The 19,908-nt window shown below is 48.0% G+C and overlaps 2 protein-coding genes across 4 annotated transcripts in view; one reads left to right on the top strand and one right to left on the bottom strand.

Moving 5' to 3' along the window:
- Window positions 1-358: 358 nt before the first annotated feature.
- Window positions 359-17,182, bottom strand: CA5A (carbonic anhydrase 5A). 2 transcript variants are annotated; one of them, XM_032230721.1, is made up of 8 exons: window positions 16,986-17,182; window positions 16,367-16,902; window positions 8,103-8,300; window positions 4,921-5,039; window positions 4,533-4,628; window positions 3,949-4,011; window positions 3,109-3,264; window positions 359-1,377 (listed from the first exon to the last, which is right to left on the bottom strand). In XM_032230721.1, the coding sequence occupies exons 2-8, from the start codon at window positions 16,506-16,508 to the stop codon at window positions 1,168-1,170; spliced, it is 984 nt and encodes a 327-aa protein (XP_032086612.1). In that variant the 5' UTR covers window positions 16,509-16,902; window positions 16,986-17,182; the 3' UTR covers window positions 359-1,167. The 2 variants fall into 2 exon arrangements, with proteins under 2 accessions (XP_032086612.1, XP_032086613.1); XM_032230722.1 differs by lacking the exons at window positions 16,367-16,902; window positions 16,986-17,182 and adding an exon at window positions 10,514-10,839.
- A 1,607-nt stretch (window positions 17,183-18,789) lies between these two features.
- Window positions 18,790-19,908, top strand: part of BANP (BTG3 associated nuclear protein) — a 105,918-nt gene continuing 104,799 nt past the window's right edge. Inside the window, exon 1 of one of the 2 annotated variants that reach the window (XM_032230793.1) lies at window positions 18,790-18,931. The gene's annotated coding sequence lies outside the window, so the exon portion shown is untranslated. The remainder of the gene's footprint in view (window positions 18,932-19,908) is intronic. The other variant, XM_032230794.1, reaches the window with a different exon arrangement.

The raw sequence follows: 19,908 nt of genomic DNA on the forward strand, positions 1-19,908 counted from the left end.
TTTTACTGTTGCCTTTGTTATATTTGTGTTTTTATTTGTGCTGATAAATAAATAAAGGGAGACTAGTATAGATCTATTTCAAGCTATTTAGCTCTCATCAGCTAGCCATACCCTTACTGGGATTCGAACCTGGGCTGTATTACATATTAGGCAGATATGTTAACCACTAAGCCACAAGGTTCTCCTCCTTTATCAGCTGAGCCAGGGAAGTAGGTATGTATTTAGTGTCACAACCCCTGGTATGCCCAAATATGGGAGGAAGCCAACTGCTTCCATCATCTGTCAATCGGCTCGTCACAAGAGACCATCACGACAGAAAGCCCAATATTTTTACTGTTGCGTATATTCATATTTACAACCTGGCAGGTTTTATGCATCAGCAAGGGCACATATTTAGGATAGGGGATGGATCCTATCGTGTTTCCGTGTAATGTAAATCGTGCCTATGTTGGGTATTTCCTTCTAAGTGCGCCTGGTTGTTTCCTAGCCCGACATCCATTCAAACCTGCTGATTTAAACAGAAAAGGTTTTCCTCTCGTTTCCTAGATCCCAAATAACTCCCAGCCTCTTGTATGTACAGAGGGGGGAGGAGAGGAACTGCTATAAAGTTGGGCCACCCGTTGGAGGTAGAAGAGGGTCATCTGGCCAAGGTTTCTGCCACAGAACGGCCCTCAGGTGCGTTAATACTATAATTCCCCAGAACAATCGGCAATTCAGATTGTTCTAATCCTGGCATCTGAGTCAAAGCGGAAACTCCTGCTCTTGTCAAATTGTATAAATTTCCTCTCTCCGTGAACAGTCCTGGTCCCTCAGAGGTCCTCCGAGAGGCCTTACCCAACTGTCCAGCTCTTGCAATGCAGCATCTGCTGATGGAGAAAACACCTGGACAGCAGAGGTGGGGCTTGGAGTCCTAACTGGTGCTTTTGATCTGTTGTTGGGGGAAGAATCCAAGTGGTTCTCACGCTGCCAGAGCCGTTCTTTCGGAAGAGGGAAGGACCATAAATCTCACAGCCTCTTTGTAGCCACCGATCTTAGCTTGAGGCTAAACTACTTTTCAGGCGCAGATAATAATGTTTAGCCCAGTGTTTCTCAACCTTGGCGACTTAAAGTCCTGTGGAGTCCACAGGACTTAAAGTCGCCAAGGTTGAGAAACACTGGTTTAGCCTCTTAAAGGTGCAGAGTGTCCTGAAAGGGTCCTTGCTCACGGGCGTGGAACATCTGGTCCTCCAGCGGCTTTTCCAGGTCCTGCCAGAAGCGCTTTGGAAAGGAGGAGCGGACAGTTCGATCCATGATGGGTTGCAGGGGACGGAAATTATCCACCATCCTTTGCTCATCTTCTCCAGCCGGACTAAAGAGCAGCATCCGGAAGACCTCCAGCTGGGGAGGAGAAATAGCAGTCAGGGGGAGGGGAGAGCAAGGAGATGGGACTCTCGTGGGTCCTCTGAAGACCTCCTGGAGAGGACTTCTTCTCAGCCAAGATTCGCCAACGGGAGCCTTCAAATGCAACAAAAGCATTTGCAGCATAGAGACCAGGTGGCGCAGTGGTTAAATGCAGCACTGCAGGCTACTTCAGCTGACTGCAGTTCTGCAGTTCGGCTGTTCAAATCTCACCGGCTCAGGGTTGACTCAGCCTTCCACCCTTCCGAGGTGGGTGAAATGAGAACCCGGATTGTTGTTGGGGGCAATATGCTGACTCTGTAAACCGCTTAGAGAGGGCTGAAATCCCTATGAAGCGGTATATAAGTCTAACTGCTATAGAATCTGGGAGACGCAATGGGACTCCTAATCTTTTTGCATTCTTACCATGCCCATGAATTCTACTCTGGATTCAACTACTCCCAACTCAAGCCGAGGTGGCACAGTGGTTAGGGTGCAGTATACTGCAGGCCACTTTAGCTGACTGTGATCTGCAGTGCGGCGGTTCAAATCTCACCGGCTCAAGGTCGACTCAGCCTTCCATCCTTCCGAGGTGGGTGAAATGAGGACCCAGAATGTGGGGGGCAACTTGCTGACTCAATTTGCTAAAAAAAATTTGTAAACCGCTTAGAGAGGGCTGAAAGCCCTATGAAGCGGTATATAAGTCTAATAAATAAATAAATAAATAAGATCCAGGTCAATATTTAAGTTATCCGACAACAATCTAGATATGCCAGAGTAGCTGTCACCACCAGCCACTATGATGGACATCCAACTTTCTCTCTCTCTCCATCCTGCTGATCTCAAGCCAGCTCAATCCTCTATTCTTCATTTGTACACACAGAAGGACCTTCACGTGTGTTGCAACAAGGACAATGGTTAGAGTGGGAAAACTGACTCCGCAGGAACTTGTTCTGCCACGCCTTTGGATCAACTTCCAGCTCCTCTTCCATTTATTTATTATTTATTTATTAATTAGACTTATATACTGCTTCATAGGGCTTTCAGCCCTCTCTAAGCGGTTTACAGATTTTTAGCAAATTGAGTCAGCAAATTTCCCCCACAGTCCGGGTCCTCATTTCACCCACCTCGGAAGGATGGAAGGCTGAGTCAATCTGGAACCTGGTGAGATTCGAACTGCCAAATTGCAGGCAGCCGACAGTCAGCAGAAGTAGCAATAGCAATAGCAGTTAGACTTATATACCGCTTCATAGGGCTTTCAGCTCACTCTAAGCGGTTTACAGAGTCAGCATATCGCCCCCAACAACAATCCGGGTCCTCATTTTACCCACCTCGGAAGGGCAGAAGGCTGAGTCAACCTTGAGCCGGTGAGATTAGAACCGCCGAACTGCAGATAGCAGTCAGCTGAAGTGGCCTGCAGTACTGCATTAAACCACTGCGCCACCTCGGCACCTCCTCGGCTTCAACCTGGCTACTTTGCATCTCTTTCACAAGAGAATCCTGAATGAAGCCATCATGACATTAGTTTGGCCTGGTGTACCAAACCAACCACGCTTTATGACTTGCCCTTAGACCCAGATCAAACCACTAGTCTTTGTTCCATTAATTATAGTGGACACAAACCACGGCTGAAGGGGGAAACGTGAAGCCTGTCCGTATGTTATTGCTAAGCATTGTTTCGGATGGCATGGTTCCTTCCCCTTTCTCAAATCTGGTTCCCCTTTGACAGACCTGATCTTCGTCCACCTCGATGGGTTTCTTCTTGATGATCCAGGTGACCGACTCTGAAAGTGGAGGGGTGGTCAGAGATCCCGAGTACGTCCAATAATCCGGGCATGAAGGCAACAAGCAGGAAGGATCAAACTCTTCCAGTTCAACCAGAGAATCCTAAGAAATCCCGCCAACAAGAGGTAAGGGAAGAAGAACGAGGTAAGGGAAGGTGGGTAGAGGGGAGAGAAAAAGGAGAAGAGGGGGGAGGAAGAGAAAGAAAGAGAAGGAGAGACACCTGTGATCCCTGTTTGCAAATACCTTTCTTGGGTTTTTGAAACACAACGTCGGGGCTCCAGGCAAGACACCCATAGCAAACAGAACTCCAAGGCAAGCAGGTTCCTCAAAGAACAAGCTTATTGGATAGATCACCTTGGCACAAACTGGGGAAAACCCAACTCTAAAGCTTCTTGCAATTTTCACCTAATTAAAAGTGTTTCCCCCTTTTCCAAACAATCAGTCACATGGTCCAATCAAGGTGCTTGGAAACTTCACTCCTCTTTTCAGCCACCTGTGGGAATGTCCTTGGTTCTCAGGGGAAACTATTTTGTTTTGGCTACAAAATCCCAGCCATCTCTATTCCCCCCCCCTCCCTATCCTACAGCACCACTGTGGCAGCACTGAAGCCTCCAAAAAGGTGCCAGCTTCAGAGTTGACCCATAGGTTATGAAAATCCCCTTGCGTGCCCACCCATCTTTGTGCCAAACTCTTGTTTCTTCCACGCTCAGGGAACAAGGATTAAAAGGCAACGTTCTGCTTCAGGGCATTCCAGGCAAGTAGGAAAGAGGTGAGCTTCCATTTTACCTTGTATTTAATGGACGGCAAGGCATCTACTAATTTCTGCAGGCCATTATGGTAGGCTCCCAGCTGTCAAAGCAAAGATAAAGTTTTTGGATTCAGATCTAAAGGTTTTGTACCAACAACATCTTTACCGCTTGATAAACTTTAGGACAACAGGGTTTCTGATCTCCGGATCCCACCCATTTCCCCACTAATGGCTTCTCTAAAAGACACCCCCCCCCAAGAAAAAAAAATCTCAAAATAAACAAAGTCCTTGGCGCTCTGCAGAGAAGTTTCTTTATCTGCTGCACGAAGGAGTTATGGCCAAAGGTGGTCTTCCCCTCCCCCTTCCTTCCTACAGGTCTGTTTGGTCTCTATTGACCCCTCCCTTCCTGTATCCCCACCCTGAATAAAGTTGGCCAGGTCACCCGATTATATTCTGACGCTGTTAGTGCAGTATAAACACACGCACACACACATCCACGCAAACCCACAAAGAAATCAAAACAAACACCGCGACTTAAATGATGCTTACTGTGTTAAGAGAAAACAACAACAGATTGGGAGGAATAATAGGAAAATTGCCATTTCCACACCGACCGTCCTACCTTCAAAAACACCCCGATGACAGCCAAACCGTTTTCGTCCATTAGGGCTTCTTCGAAGCTTCCAAATTTGCAGCAATTCCAGTGAACCAAATGCAGCTGGAAGGAACAAGTGGACCCATAAGTCTTTTCAAAGAGGGAAGGGGGGCCATCTTGGAAGACGATGCTCTGGGCAGCTCCAGAGAACCATGGCCCAAGGCTACGCGCAGTTGCAAGCCGAGAAGACATTGGGAGTGGTAGGACCCACATGGGCGCAGAATGAGATGCCGCTTCCCCAGAAATTAAAACATCTCTCTCGACCACCGTTGGGGGACGATGGAGGGAAGAGCCCATCATCTCATTCGCCTTGCAAGCATCCAGACTGGGGACCTCCGCTGGGTCCCCCTCTTACCTCAGCTGGGAACACTTTGCAGTTCACGGTGTGCTCGGAGCCCCATTCGTTGACGGCTCCCCAGTGGAAATGGAACTGCTTCAGCCGGTAGTAGTTCTCCAGGGGGCCTCCCGTTATGACTGTCGGGGAGAAAAGGCACGCCTTCAGTGGGGTGGGGGGCGTGTAGAGGAGAGATCTGGGTCATTCCCAAGGGGAGCCTGGATTCTGGGCCGCTTGGTAATAGCTTCAAAGCATTAAAAAGGCAATTTGGAGCTTATATCAACGTTTTGAGGTTTAGCACTGCAACAGGAGCGGATGCCGTAGTGCCTAATTTTGATAATGTGGGGGGGGGGGCATACAAAATCCCCTCACTGGGTGCCCACCTGTAAGGAGTCAGGAAGGGGACCTTGATGGAGACAGGCAGGAACGGTTGCCTGGGGAAAAGGGGCTGAAACCCCAATATGCTGACTCTGTAAACCGCTTAGAGAGGGCTGAAAGCCCTATGAAGCGGTATATAAGTCTAACTGCTATTGCTATTGCTATTGCTACCCTGCTTTGGTGAATAAGCATCTCTGGACTGGTTGACAGAGGAAGCACCAAGATGCTTACATCTCCATTGCTAAAGATAGAGTCCTCATTCATCCATGGTCTTTAAAGAAATATTTCTGGCCACCTGAGCAATATTGGTCCCCCATAAAAGCCAGAAAGATTCTCAGAGCCCAGCATTCAAGTGAGCTTCTAAGAAAGCCAGGCCTGCAGATGTCCAGAGTGTCATTGTCCAATTCAGTGCATGCCAAATCCTGGGCATTTGTTTTTAACAACACAGCCTGTCGATGTAAGGTGCGCATTCTGATCTCTTTGCCCAGGAAAAATCTCAACAAAGCGCCACAATTCACATTAGATGCCAATCCTAGCAACAGTTTCGTAATACATTCCTGGCTTTGGCAGGGAAATTGGGAGCAGATCCATCCTCAGCCGTCAACAAGGGATGTTTTGAGCAAAGAAGCCAAATTAAGACTAACATTTTCTCCAAGGAGAAGAGAGCAAAGCTGGAAGGGTTAAATTTAGACCCACAAATCCATGTTTATCCATTCCAACTGCAGCGGCGTCCGTCAGATGGGTTGATATCTCGGGGAAATAGAAAAGAAAATCCCGAGTCCTTGAAAGCCGAATACGATTTCTCAACAGCTGGCAGAAGCCAAACGGCCTTTCTCCGTTTCCTGTTTTTTTCCCCCATTTTGAGATTTTCCGAGAACGACGGGAAAGGCTGAGCACAGCCGCCCTCTCGTGGACACCAACGGCTGCGCAGAATTTCAGAAGCCAAATGCAGCTGTTTACCTTCCGATATGTGACCCAGAACCAGGAAAAAACTTGAAACGCAGCCCTCGAGCCACATTCCTGAAGGGTCAAATACCAGAAGTAGCAGATTCCAAGCATCTAATTAAGGTGGGGAGGGGGGGGGTCATCCCACGGTGTGGTTTTTTTTGATAGCTTAAGCCCTTGGCAACCTGCAAGATTTCCATCGTTTGGGGGTGAAACTTCGCCTTAGTATTTTGGAAAACCTTCTGTCTGACAACCAGACGTCCTTCTATTCTACACTTTCTTCTACCAGTCCCACCAGATGTCAAGAATACCAGCAACACACATCACCACAGATTTGGATATTTGTCCCCTGGCTCTGCTGCCATCCCATGCCCACTGCCAATTCACCCTGGCTACAAATCTGTGGGCGTTTTGCCCGGTATCCTATTTCTATGCCCATTGACTTACCTTCCTGCACTGTCTTTCCTTCTCAACTTTAGCTTTAATCCACTTTTCCTCTTCTCTAATTTTAGTTTCCTTGAGGGGCAGAAGCAAGGAGAAAGAAAGAAAGAAAGAGAGAGAGAGAGAGAGAGAGAGCCCCCCAAAACTAAAAGAAGGAGACGGCACTAAAAGTAAAGGAGAAAGAAGAGTGAACAGAAGCATTTATGATTCTGAAAAACAACAAAAAACCACAAAGGAAGAAAGGTAAAGCAGATTTTTTTTTCAACCTTGGCCACTTTAAGACGTGTGGACTTCAACTCCCAGAATTCTCCCGCTAGCCAACCGATTCTGAGAGTTGAAGTCTTAAAGTTGCCAAGTTTGGAGAGCTCTGATCTAAGTGGAGAGATTGCAGAGGAAGGGATTGCAAGAGAGTAAGTTATGCTGGCTGGAGGATTCTGGGAGTTGAAGTCCACATGTCTTAAAGTTGCCAAGTTTGGAGACCTCTGGTCTAAATGGAGAGATTGCAGAGGAAGGGATTGCAAGAGAGTAAACTATGCTGGCTGGAGAATTCTGGGAGTTGAAGTGCACAAGTCTTAAAGTTCCCAAGTTTGGACACCCCATGCATTAAGGGGTTCCTCTCATTTCTGTCCCCAGCAATCCTGTTCCTGTTTGATGGAAAGAGCTCTAGAAGCACAGAAGGCATAATTTAAGTCAGCTGATAAAGCTGACCATTTTTTTCTTCCTTGAGAGAGAGAGAGAGAGAGAGAGAGAGAGAGAGAGAGAGAGAGGGGGGGGGGAGGGAGGGAGGGAGAGGGAGAGGGAGAGGGAGAGGGAGAGAGAGAAACGAGGCCCATGTAAAGCTTGGCCAGGTACAGGATACAATATTTTCCAAGACCACAAGAGCAGAACAGGCATTGCTTAAAAGGGAGCCCGTATCTTTTTCAGAAAGCTTATCTGCCAGCTGAGTCAAGGCGATAACCGGCTTTTACATTTCGGCAATATAGATTGCCAAACACCCTTCATCAAACAAAAAGCGTTATGAAACTGCATTCATGGACACAAAAGGCAAGGTAAAAACTAAACAAAGGGCACCGGAGGTTTTGGAAGAGTGCCCTGTATTTAGAGAATGATCATTAATTTTTTTAAATGTTAGCTAGGTTGCATTTGGAAGTGGATTTTAGCAGGCAGAACAAACCTGGGGAATTGTACAGAGAAAGCCCCAGCTGCTTTATTAGACACACCCTTTGCTAATTGGGGCACAAGTAACTCGACCCCAGAATATATGATGGTGCATAGTATACACCTACACACCCCTAAGCGTGACCGTGTCTAGTACACTTTTCAGAGCTATTTGGATTTTGAAATCTTTCTGCCAACTGGCACGAATTCCTTTTCAAGTCACTGCTTCTATGCTCAGCCTCTGTGAACTCACCGCACACCTTAAGTTCAATTGCTCTTACTTGATTTATCCGCGGTGTCCTCAAACTCAACCAGGAAGGAATATCCGTTGTTCCACATGTGGAGGCAAGTGTCCGGGTCATAGCGGATTTCCAGGGGTTCCAGGTGAGGGTCGTAAACGCTGTCTCGCCACTGGATATTGATCGGAGACTGGCGGCTGCCTCCCGGGATGGTGATTGGGCTCTGCCAGAGAGGGTGTACTGGGAGGAGAAGGTGTGAATTAGGGGTTAGCAACCTTGGCAATTTTAAGATGGGTGAACTTCAGTTCCCAGAATTCCTCTGTCAACATGCCTTAAGAAGGGAGGATTTCAACTCCCAGAATTCCCTAGCTAGTGTGCTTTAAGATGCAACTCCCAGAATTCTCCAGCCACCATGATTTAAGATGGGTGGACTTCAACTTCCAGAATTCTCCAGCCAGCTGGCTGGGGAATTCTGGGACTTGCAGTCCACCCATCTTAAAGTTGTCAAGTTTGAGAAACCTGACTATAGGCTATTGAAGAAACATCCAAAGTCTTAGCCGAGGTGGCGCAGTGGTTAAATGCAGCACTGCAGGCTACTTCAGCTGACTGCTAGTTCTGCAGTTCAGCTGTTCAAATCTCACCGGCTCAAGGTTGACTCAGCCTTCCATCCTTCCGAGGTGGGTGAAATGAGGACCCGGATTGTTGTTGGGGGCGATATGCTGACTCTGTAAACCGCTTAGAGGGGGCTGGAAGCCCTATGAAGCGGTATATAAGTCTAACTGCTATTGCTATTAGCAGCTAGGATGTGAATAAAGGTAGCTTTAGCTTAAAGCCTTCACGTTTTCATTCTCCAGGAATAACAGCTCCGTAAGTTGAGGAGGAAATTTCAATGTAGTTTTCAGGTGGTGTTGCATTTGAGACCCAAGGAAGCACCTGGTGAAATGCTGCCCCGATGCCCACACAATTTTTCCATGCCGCCTCCTTTATTTTGCTAAGCAGGGCACTGACTCATTCACCGCGCCTCTACAGGATAAAATTCTGTTATGGGCCGTTCCCTTCCTTGACGTCCCAATTATCTCTGGGTGACAAGCTTGATCCGATGAGTTTCTTTCTCTTGTTTTGAAATGAGTCAGTGCCCTGGTTAACAAAATAATGGAGGCAGCACCGAAAATCCAGATCCGGTGAACCAAGCCATCCTTCCCCATGAAAATGTCTCCAGGGGTTGAATTGCCGTGTTGTTGAGTGGCCGAGTGCCAGAGAAACGCCCCGTTCTGTTGGGAGGCAAGCCTGCGCAACTAGATTGCATCTGGGATATGGGGAAGATAGGAGGATAAACACCGCCCGGAGATGGAGAAATGCAGCGAAGGGAGGCTGGCTTTGGTTTTCCAAATTCCACCCTCAGCAGAAGCAAAGGGGAAATATCTGGGAAAAGCCGGGGGGGGGGGGCAAGAGGGGGGAGGGAAGGAGGACCGAAGGGCTGGTGGGGTGAAAAGGTTTCCTGGTGAAATGAGATGCAGCAGCTCCCCAAAAGTTCTGCCTTGGGACAAAGTGGGTGAGTCAAAAGAGGTGCTTCCCTTTGAAACCACCATCTTCTGACCCCCCCCCCCCAAAAAACAGAAACCATCATCAACCCTCCCACACCTAATCCTTTCCGCCCCAGGGCCTTCCTAAAAACCATGTGTGTGTGCGTGTGTGTGTGTGTGTGTGTGTGTGTGTGTGTGTGTGTTATTAAAGAGGGTAAGAGATGGTGGAGATGGAAACTTTGTTGGATCCCCCAAATTGGAGTTGCTTAGAGAGAAGGAGGGGGAAGGGAGGGAGGAAGGAGGAAGGGAAGGGAGGGAGGTAAAGAGGGGAGGGAAGAAGAAGAAAAAGGGGGGAGGAAGGGATGAGAGAAGGAAGGAAGAAAAGAGAAAGAAGGAGAGAAGAATTAGAGGAAAGGAAGTAGGGAGGGAGGGAAGGAAAAGGAAGGAAGGAAGGAAAAGAGGGGAGAAAAAGAGGGAAGGAAGGAAGAAAAGGGGGAGGGAAGGAAGGGATGAGAGAAGGAAGAAAAGGGAAAGGAGAGAAGAATGAGAGGAGAGGAAGTAGGGAGGGAGGGAAGGAAAAGGAAGGAAGGAAAAGAGGGGAGAAAAAGAGGGAAGGAAGGAAGAAAAGGGGGAGGGAAGGAAGGGATGAGAGAAGGAAGAAAAGGGAAAGGAGAGAAGAATCAGAGGAGAGGAAGGGGAGGGAGGGAAAAGGAAGGAAGGAAGAAAGGAAGGAAGGAAAAGAGGGGAGAAAAAGAGGGAAGGAAGGAAGGAAAAGAGGGGAGAAAAAGAGGGAAGGAAGGAAGGAAAAGGGGGAGGGAAGGAAGGGATGAGAGAAGGAAGGGAAAGAAAGAGAGAAGGAGGAGAGGGAAGGAAGGAAGGAAGGAAGGAAGAAGGGGAAGGGAAGAGGGTCCCTCTCCGCCGGCCACTCACCGCCGTCCCGGAGGCGATAGGAAGCGCAGGCACCGAGGCTGCAGCGCCGCGTCCCGCTCCGGCCGGCGAAGGCTGCGGACGCCCGGCGGAGCAGCAGCGGCAGGAGCAGCCGGGCCATGGGGGCGTCCGGCCGGTTCCGGGAGGCGCTGCGCCGGGTCGCTCCGCCCGCAGGGACCACCCCGACCCCGCCGCGGAGCTTCTGGCCGGCTGGGCGGGCAGCCTCCTCCGCCGGCTCCTCCTCCTCCTCCTCCTCGCCGCTGCCCGGCCCCGATTGAGGCTTCCCGGGGCGGAGCCCGCAGTCCGGCGCTTGCGAGGGTCTCGGGTCGGGGGGGGGGGAAAGCCCCTTGAAGCCACCCAGCCCCTTTTCGGGGTGGGCAGGAAGCCCCCTCCCACCAGGGAGCCGGCTGATTGAGAGGCTATTGACTTTTCTATACTAACACAAAACTTTTTAAAGTTCAGGTTAAGCGAGTCGGGCGGTCGTGGGAAGCGTCCCTCGGCTGGACACGGAACTCCGGCAGGAAAAGGTCTCCGCCAAAGCAGAAAGAGAGGGTGGGTTGACCCGATAAACCGGGCTCTTAAAGGGGTGGGCTGCAGGGGCGAAGCGAGACCCCCCTCCCCGCAAGGCTAAAAAAAACACCCCATGAATCCCACCCAGGCACCGCCCTGGAAACGGGGGTCGGGCTGGAATCTAATTCAGCCCCCCCTCCCCGCCCCGCAACTTCGGAAAAGTTGATCTGGCTAAACCATCGTTTCTCAACGTGCTTGAAGACCTGCGTGGACTTCAACCGCGAATCAGGGTTGGGGGATTCTGGGAATTGAAATCCACAAGCCTTAAAGTGCCAAGTTTGGAAACCCCTGTCCAAGACTGTCTTGGGACTGTATGTATGTATGTATATGTGTATGTGTGTGTGTGTGTGTGTGTGTGCGTGTGTGTGTGTGTGTGTGTATGTATGTATGTATGTATGTATGTATATTTAACGTTGATGTGTGACACTTTGCCTTCTGGTCTGCTTTCTCTGGCCAGGATTTTTCCCTAAAAACCAGCCACTTCAAACCTTGCTTATGAACTTCCTTGCTGATGAATTTCAAGAGGTTGTAACCTTGGATGGTTCTCGGCTCCTTTGCGTGAATTAGCAATAGCAATAGCAGTAGACTTATATACCGCTTCATAGGCCTTTCAGGCCTCTCTAAGCGGTTTACAGAGAGTCAGCATATTGCCCCCAACAATCTGGGTCCTCATTTTACCCACCTCGGAAGGATGGAAGGCTGAGTCAACCCTGAGCCGGTGAGATTTGAACCGCTGACCTGCTGATCTAGCAGTAGCCTGCAGTGCTGCATTTAACCACTGCGCCACCTTGAGATTAAGAGATATTAGATAAGATTATTAAGAGATATAATTCCTCCTTTTTGGGGAGAGGGGCCAGGGGAGTCTGCTGCTTGGTGCTCTCTTTCCTTGCCACCTTCTCCATTGTGTGGCTGGGCAAGGAGGGTTCACGGAGCCTTTAAAAACAGCCACAGCATCCATTCCCACCCCCTGTCTGATTTTATTGAAATATGCTTTGAAACATGGCCGTCTCTTAAAAGCAGAGCCTGCGTTGATATTTCTTCCCTCTCAATAAGTCATTTTACTTCGCCATCATTTGAAGGGCTGGCTGCTTGCCTGGGTTTCAGGGAATGTTATATTCCAAGGGCATCTCACTTGTGATTGTGGATAAGCTGAACAATCCGCTCAGGGGAAGGCTTGCCAGGGGTCTGTGCCCAGCTTGGGTTCTAAAGAGGGCAGCTTGGCTCTGTTGATATGCTTCCAAACTCGTTCCATGCACAAAAGGGCCACTTCTTAGTCCCCATCCACCCCTCCCCACTGGACGAGTTCCAGATTGTCATAGGAACACAATAAGGCAGTGTTTCTCAACCTTGGCTACTTGAAGATGTCTGGATTTCAACTCCCAGAATTCCCCAGCCAGCATTCACTGGCTGGGGAATTCTGGGAGTTGAAATCCAGACATCTTCAAGTAGCCAAGGTTGAGAAACACTGCAATAAGGTCTTGTGCAGATGGAGCCAAACTGGAACGGTTTTATTTTGATCTAGTAGAGTTTTCTCAACCTCAGCCACTGAAAGATGCGTGGACTTCAACTCCCAGAATTCAGAATCAAGCTGGCTGGGGAATTCCGGGAGTTGATGTCCATGCAACTTCCAAGTGCTTCAGCAAACAACTGTAGTAAAATAACGCTTTTCTGTTTTCCTTCCTGATTGTCCTTGAGAATTATAGCACTGACTTCTAAAAGGCAGCCTGTCCTTGGGGCTTTTAAAGGAACTCTACAGGCTGCCCAGAGCTGCACATTAATACCCGCGGCGCATATTTTATCCTTGGCAAATAAACGGTGCTTGCACAATACGCGGAAACCAAGCTACAGTGACAGAGTGGAAGCCGAGGTATTACTCGAGGTCTCCTTATCTGAACCAGCCAACCCATTCAACTCTCATGTAGGTTACCGTGTGAGCGCATCCATCATGGTTTGCTCAGCTGTGGCTTACAACTTAGTGTGATGGACGAGCATAGCTGGTTCCCACTACTAATGCGCTGAAGCTTCAGAGAAACCCCAAGACAAGTAAATGCTCGGGCTCGAAGGGGGAAATACACAAGGGGGAAAAAGAAAAAGAATTTAAGGCAGGTTTTTTTTTTTTAAATGGGAAGGCTTTATGGAACGATCTTCCCGTAGAGATCCGGACCCTCACCACTCTTCCGGCCTTCCGTAAAGCTGGTAAGACCTGGCAGAATTAGTATCCAGCCCCACTCCAATTGTATGCATGGTGTGAAATTTTAACCATTGTATTCTCATTTTTAATTGTTATATGTGTTTTTGTCTTGCCTGTAAGCCGCCCAGAGCCCCAAGGGAGTGGGCGGCATACAAATGTCAATAAATTCAAATTCAAAAATGCTTTGGAGCACCCTGTAAAGCTAGAGAGAATCGGGCATGGCGAAGGTTAATTGAAACCACTCCTAGTTGTCAAAAGGGGTTGTTTCCTCCGAGGCTGAGCTGGCAAACTCCATGGCAATTCACTCCAAACAATAGAAAGCAAATAAGGCAGCTCTGCGATGGTGCTTGCTTTCTGCAGCCATGTTACCACGCAAACATATGCTTTTTTTAGACTTTAGAGAAGGGAACGTGTTCCACCCCCCCCCCCCCAGGTCCAGGGGTTTGGCACTGCTGGCTCTGCCTGCTTTATAAAGAGGGCATCTGGGGGAAGTTATGCCTCAGGTTTTAGCCTGTTATGAAAGCTCTCCATGGGGGTTCCGAGCCTTGAGAATCTTAATGGAATGTATAATCTCCAAATAACAAATAAACGAGGGGGGTTCCTGCTGGCAGATTGGTCTGCTTCCTATGAGTCTATTATGCTCATTTCCTATTTGACTTTTTCCATGTCATCCCGTTGTCCAGAACATGTTTCTCAACCTTGGCAACTTGGAGGTGGATGGAATTCAACTCCTGGCTGGCTGGGGAATCCTGGGAGTTGAAGTCCACCCATCTTTTAAGTTGCCAAGGCTGAGAAACACTCGGCTAGGATGTCTTAGCACAGCCTTTCCCAACCTGGATCACAATTCCCAGATTTTCCCCAGCCAGCCTGATTTAAGATAGATGGACTTCAACTCCCAGAATTCCCCAGCTAGCATGATGATCTCTTCGAATTGTTTATGAAATGGAGTAGGAGAGTCCATTTTTCATTCTAATAATCTGGTTGAAAATGCAGTAGGGCAAGGAATCAAAGGATTCATTTATATTTTTAAATGACTCTTGGCATCTTTTTGGGAATCCTTTGACAAGGCCAAGAAAAGGGAGAAAAACACACCCACAGTTACTTGCGTGAGTCACACCGCTGTACTAGATGGACTGTCTCAAACTTTCCTGTGGATTTGCATTCATGCTCAAAGGTTTTGGCAGTAATTGTGGAAAAAAAAACCACGTGTAGTAAAATACAAAATGCTAGTATGTTTCATGTCCATGTACCTCCGGCTGTCTATTCTGTCTTTTGAATACATAGGAATGGATTTGTGAAACTTGGGTCTCTCTGCACCAGAGCTGCTTAGCTCCGTGATGGTGGTTTTAGCAATAGCAATAGCAGTTCGACTTATATACCGCTTCACAGGGCTTTCAGCCCTCTCTAAGCGGTTTACAGAGTCAGCATATCGCCCCCAACAACAATCCGGGTCCTCATTTCACCCACCTCGGAAGGATGGAATGCTGAGTCAACCCTGAGCCGGTGGGATTTGAACAGCCGAACTGCCGAACTAGCAGTCAGCTGAAGTGGCCTGCAGTACTGCACCCTAACCACTGCGCCACCTCGGCTAAGACAGGGTCTTATTTTCTTTTAACCCCTGAAATAAGTGCTGGGCCTTATTTTTGGGAAAGTCTTATTATTTTTGACGTACAGGAGGCGGCGAGCGTGGCCACCTCATGGCTGCTGCTGTGTTGCAATATTTTCGGGGAGGGCTTATTTTAGCGCATGAGCTCAAAAGCCCAACTGGGCTTATTATCCAGGGAAGTCTTATTTTTGGAGAAACAGGGTAGAAGCTGAGCTTGGTTGAAAAGAAGCTTTCAAATAAAAGTACGGGCCAAATGTACTTGATGGGATTTTTTTTTAAAATGGTCCAGAACAACTGCTTTTACCTGAAAAATTATTGTCTTATAAATTATATCTAAGAACTATATCTGAACATTATGTCTTCTTGGAGGCTTTTAAGAAGATGTTGGACTGCCCCTTGTTTGAAATGGTGTAGGGTCTCCTGCTTGAGCAGGGGGTTGGACTAGAAGACCTCCAAGGTCCCCTCCAACTCTGTTATTCTATGTTATTCATGAAATCCTGTTTGTTCCAGTGATCCATAGCTGATCTACCAGTATTTATTTCGAAAACCAGACGGCTTGATTTCCCCCGGTGGGAAATGTTTGTTGGTCTGACTGGAAATTCCAGTTCCTAAAGCCAATGGGCCCCTTGCAATCGTTGTACACTTTTTGTTAATATGCTAAAAGCTCCAAAGGATTTTCCGATGAGTGGAAAAACAAAACTTTCCAACCGGGTAGATACACCAATATGCCAATGTGACCAGAGGTAGACCAAAGTGGCCAGTTCTGCCCGAAGGCATGATTGGTTGTGGCATTGCTGACCTATTTTAATCTCCTCCCTGAGACACTTGTTAAATAATGCTGGTTTGCAGCAGGAAAACAAACTTGTTCCCACTGAAAAGAAAGAAGGCTGAGTTTGGGATAGATCCCTTATGCTTTTGCCCAGGTTTAGAGATAAATAATATTTTCAATCACCCCTTGATGTTTTGTCACCATATGAGCTGAGATTTCACTTGGTTTAGAACAGTGTTTCTCAACCTTGGCAACTTGAAGATGTCTGGACTTCAACTCCCAGAATTCCCCAGCCAGCTGGGGAATTCTGGGAGTGGAAGTCCTGACATCTTCAAGTTGCCAAGGTTGAGAAACACTGGTTTAGAATCTGCAAGATATTGGCTGGGTTAAATTCACCCACCAAACTGGACAGGGATTGTTTTAAACTAGTGCAACAGGCAAAAAAAGGAAATATTTCTTTTTTAAACCATTTGTTTTTCTTTCCAGTCCTCCCAAAATACTCTTGTTTTTAAAAAATGATTAGTGATAGTCACAATGTAAAAATCTCATTATAGCAAAAAGACGCAAACCAATGAGAACAAATGCTACTGCTCTGATTTCATGAAAGTGCTTTCTCCTACCAGAAACATAGATCTACTGATACCATTCAGACAAATGCCAGTGGTTTAAATTAAAATCTTCCTGAAAAAAAAAAAGAGAGAATAAAAGCTGGATACTTACAGGAAGCGTACCTGTTTTTATGAGTGCAGCGGATCAAATTGCAGGATCTTCGGGGTGTCAGGTATTGTCCCCAGGCAATTTTCGACTTTTTGCTCAAATGGGTCAAGTTTCTTATTTTTAGATTGGCAAGAAATATATTCATGTTTTTTTGTTTTTGTTTTGATAAAGAGATTTGTAGCAAAGGAAAAAAGCACCTTTACCATTCAAACCGACAGATATAGTGTCAATGTCCTGTTAGGACAAATGGATTGCCAAAAAAAAAAAAAAGGTTAAATTTCAACCTGTCCCTCTGCAGATTTTTCTCTTGATTGTAGGTTCTGTGACATTACTTTTTTGCCCCTGAGGAACTGTCTACCTTTAAGTCCCCCCTTCCTTCCACGTAAGAAGAATTTCAGGATTGCAACGAACACTCCGAATGGGCGATGCTTTTCCCTCTTTTTCACAATCTTCTTTTAAAACACCACTGTATTTGTTCTGGTGACCTGTTCTCAGACGCATTTTATGAAAGGCAAACAGCTGGCTGAAGGACACCGAGTCTAGAAAGAAGGGAAGGGGAGAGATGACCCTTGATGGGGAAAACAATTGTTAACATTAGTGATTATCAGATTTGTTGACTTACAAGTAGCTCTCATTCAGCAAAGCCCCCCATTCCCCCAGGAAGCTAAGGGGCAAGAGGAAAATTTCTCAGGTTTTAGCGGGATGTTAATATTCAAGAAAGCCATCTTCACCACCTCCAGGAATCTCCAAAAGCCCAACTTTAGGCGTCTCGTTTGAGCATCTCTCTTCTATAAACTGCGAGAGACAACCTTTGCTCTACTATTGGAAACTGTATATGTACAGAGAGTTAATTTTTACCATAAATTATAGACTGGGTTGGTAGAATGTGCCTAAAACAGCCCCTAAACTGATAACACCAAGCCTGGACAACGTGAGCTTCGAAACATTGGCTCAGTCGATTTCGTAGGCAGGAACTAGCTGGCCCTGCCCTGCTGTTTTAAGGGGACCCAAAGAGATGAAGGAATAGAACGGCTGTTCATTTTTATTGAAATTCCTGTGGTCTGAAAGATATAATTTTGGTAGGACTGTCTATGACAGTGTTTCTCAACCTTGGCAACTTGAAGATGTCTGGACTTTCAACTCCCAGAATTCCCCAGCCAGCGAATGCTGGCTGGGGAATTCTGGGAGTTGAAGTCCAGACATCTTCAAGTTGCCAAGGTTGAGAAACACTGGTCTATGATGACTTCTTTGAGCTCATGTAAGCTGCTCCTTGTATCATGTGATGGTGACATAGATATGGTGGTCGTATCTTCTGTTGGCCTTTGATTTTTCAAAACATCAAGGTCTTCTCCAGTGATTGTTGAAGGGTTGGAAATATCAAATGTTGGCTTAGTGCTTTCACTGAGCAACCTTGATCAAGCATTGGGTGGTTTATTTTTCAACTACTCCAAGGTGTAATTCCAAGCCTCCAGCTTTTCTTCCTTCATTTTTCTGAAGATCCAGCTCTGAGAGCTACATATTAAAATTGATGATGTTATAGTCCTGACAATAAGGACTTTTATTGTCAACGTGATGCATCTGAGCTTGCTCATAATCTGTCATATTCAGGTATCTCTTTGTTTGTGGGCAAGAAACCCAGAACTTTGGAGCCTAGGCGTATATCATTATTTCCATTGAGTTTGGGTTGACTTTTGCAAACTCTTCTTCCACTTTCAGCCAATTCTCTAGTTTTTTTCCTCCTGTCCAGCCATCCATGGGGCATCATCACCTAAATAGCTATTTCTCCCAGCCATTTAAACGCCTGTGTTGGTTTCTTCTCATGCCGTGTTCTGCATATATAGTACGTTAAATAAACAGGGTGACATCTCTCCTATTTAAGTTTGCTCCAAGTTCTGTTCTGTTCCTTAGTAATTGTATACATTATAAAGCACGTTGTTCAACAGGCTGTTTGTATTGCTAGATGCGCTCATGTATCGTTGCAGAAAATCCGGATTAGCAACATGGGTAAACATCTTTTTTTTAGTCTAACTTTTCTGAGTTGAAAAGCTGGCTGAGGAATTCGGGAAGTCCATCCCTTTTCAAGATGCCAAGTTTGCAAAATATTGGTTTATCTGAGAAAGGGGCACATTTTATTGGCTTGGCACAGGAGACACCCCTACCCAAACTAAGAGCTGCAGGAAAAACCTTAGTTTTCCTGCAGCCCGCCGGCTTTCCCCACTACCAAAACGGTCAATGAGCGCAGTTCTGCCCGGCGTACTACATCTCCCAGTGTGCCAAGGGCGGCACGGGGCAGCGAGGGATCGCGCGCGCGCAAGGCCCTCTGGGACTCCGAGTCCTCCCGCTCGTCTCGCGGCCGCCCTGCTTGGGCTGTCGACGGGCCCAAGCGTCTCCCAAGCGGGGGAAGAGCGCGGAGTGCGCCTGCGCGCCCCTCTCGGGGCTCTAAGGCGAGGGGACGCGCTAGCCGAAGCGCGCCTGCGCAGCGGCCGACTCCGGAGGATCTCTCGCGAGGAAGGACGCCATTATCGCAGCCGCCCGGCCAAACACCACGAGAATTCGGCAAGGCAAACGGTAACCTCGCTTCTCTCGCGGGTTCCCGGCTGAGGCTGCGGCTGCTCGGCCGCGGAGCCTGGAGGGGCTCCGGCGCGGCCCCTCAGGACGACGGAGGGCTCGCTCGGGTCGCCTCACGGCGCCCAGCCCGCAGGGCCGCCAGCGGGAGGGGGCGGGGGCGGGGCCGCGCAGGGGCGGGGCTTTGCTCCTCTCGCTCCTGCCCCCCCCCGCGCCCCACTCAGCCCCGCCTTTCGGCAGGAGGAGGCCGCTCCGCGCCCACCAGGAGACTACATCCCCCATCATCCGCAGCAGGCGAGGCGCTGGCCTCCAGCCCGCGGGCCGCTCAGATCCCAGCCCTCCCCTCCCTCCCTCTCCCGAGGGCGGGGAGGGGGAGAAGGCTCCAGCTTCGTGGTTGGGCATGATGGGATTTGTAGTCCCACACCCAAAATTTGATGGATGGGTATCTGTGGCGTGTTGGCCTGAAAGATTGCGGAGACCCCCTCCCTCCCTCCCAATTTCTCCTCTTTTTTTTAAATTTATTTAGCCAGTGCCCCTGGCTAGAACCGAAAAGCCCAATCTGAAGGGACCCCTCCAGGTCATGCAGTCGGACCCCCTCCCTGTTTTTCCCCACCACCACCATGCAAGGACCTCTCTCTCTCTTGATCAATGTCCAGCCCCACTTAGATAGAATGGATGGTGTGTAATTTTTTAACAACTGTATTTTTAGTCTTAAATTTTTAAAATGTTTTTAATCTTGCTCTGTAAGCCGCCCTGAGTCCCACGGGATTGGGCGGCATACAAATTCTATTAAATTCTAAATTCTAAATGTCTTAGCCGCTGTATACCCGAGCGGCTGCTTTGCCCAGCCAAGATAGGGAAGGGAAATGTAAACAGCAGGAAAGGAGAAAAAAAGGGAATTGAGAAGGGAAAGGTGGCTGGGCTGGGTGCCCCCGCAGAGGTCAAAGCAGGATTCAGTTTCCTTTCGGAGTTTGGTGTTC

The sequence above is a fragment of the Thamnophis elegans genome, chromosome 14 (genome assembly GCF_009769535.1).
Source record: "Thamnophis elegans isolate rThaEle1 chromosome 14, rThaEle1.pri, whole genome shotgun sequence".
In the NCBI taxonomy this organism is placed as follows: domain Eukaryota; kingdom Metazoa; phylum Chordata; class Lepidosauria; order Squamata; family Colubridae; genus Thamnophis; species Thamnophis elegans.

Excerpts from the sequence above, each read along its gene's own strand:
- CA5A (XM_032230721.1), bottom strand. The coding sequence starts at position 16,508 with ATGAATATATTTCTTGCCAATCTAAAAATAAGAAACTTGACCCATTTG. Across the intron at positions 5,040-8,102 it reads GGACACCGCGGATAAATCAA|TCATAACGGGAGGCCCCCTG; the intron begins GTAAGAGCAATT and ends TCTCCCCGACAG. Across the intron at positions 4,629-4,920 it reads GCAAAGTGTTCCCAGCTGAG|CTGCATTTGGTTCACTGGAA; the intron begins GTAAGAGGGGGA and ends TGTTCCTTCCAG.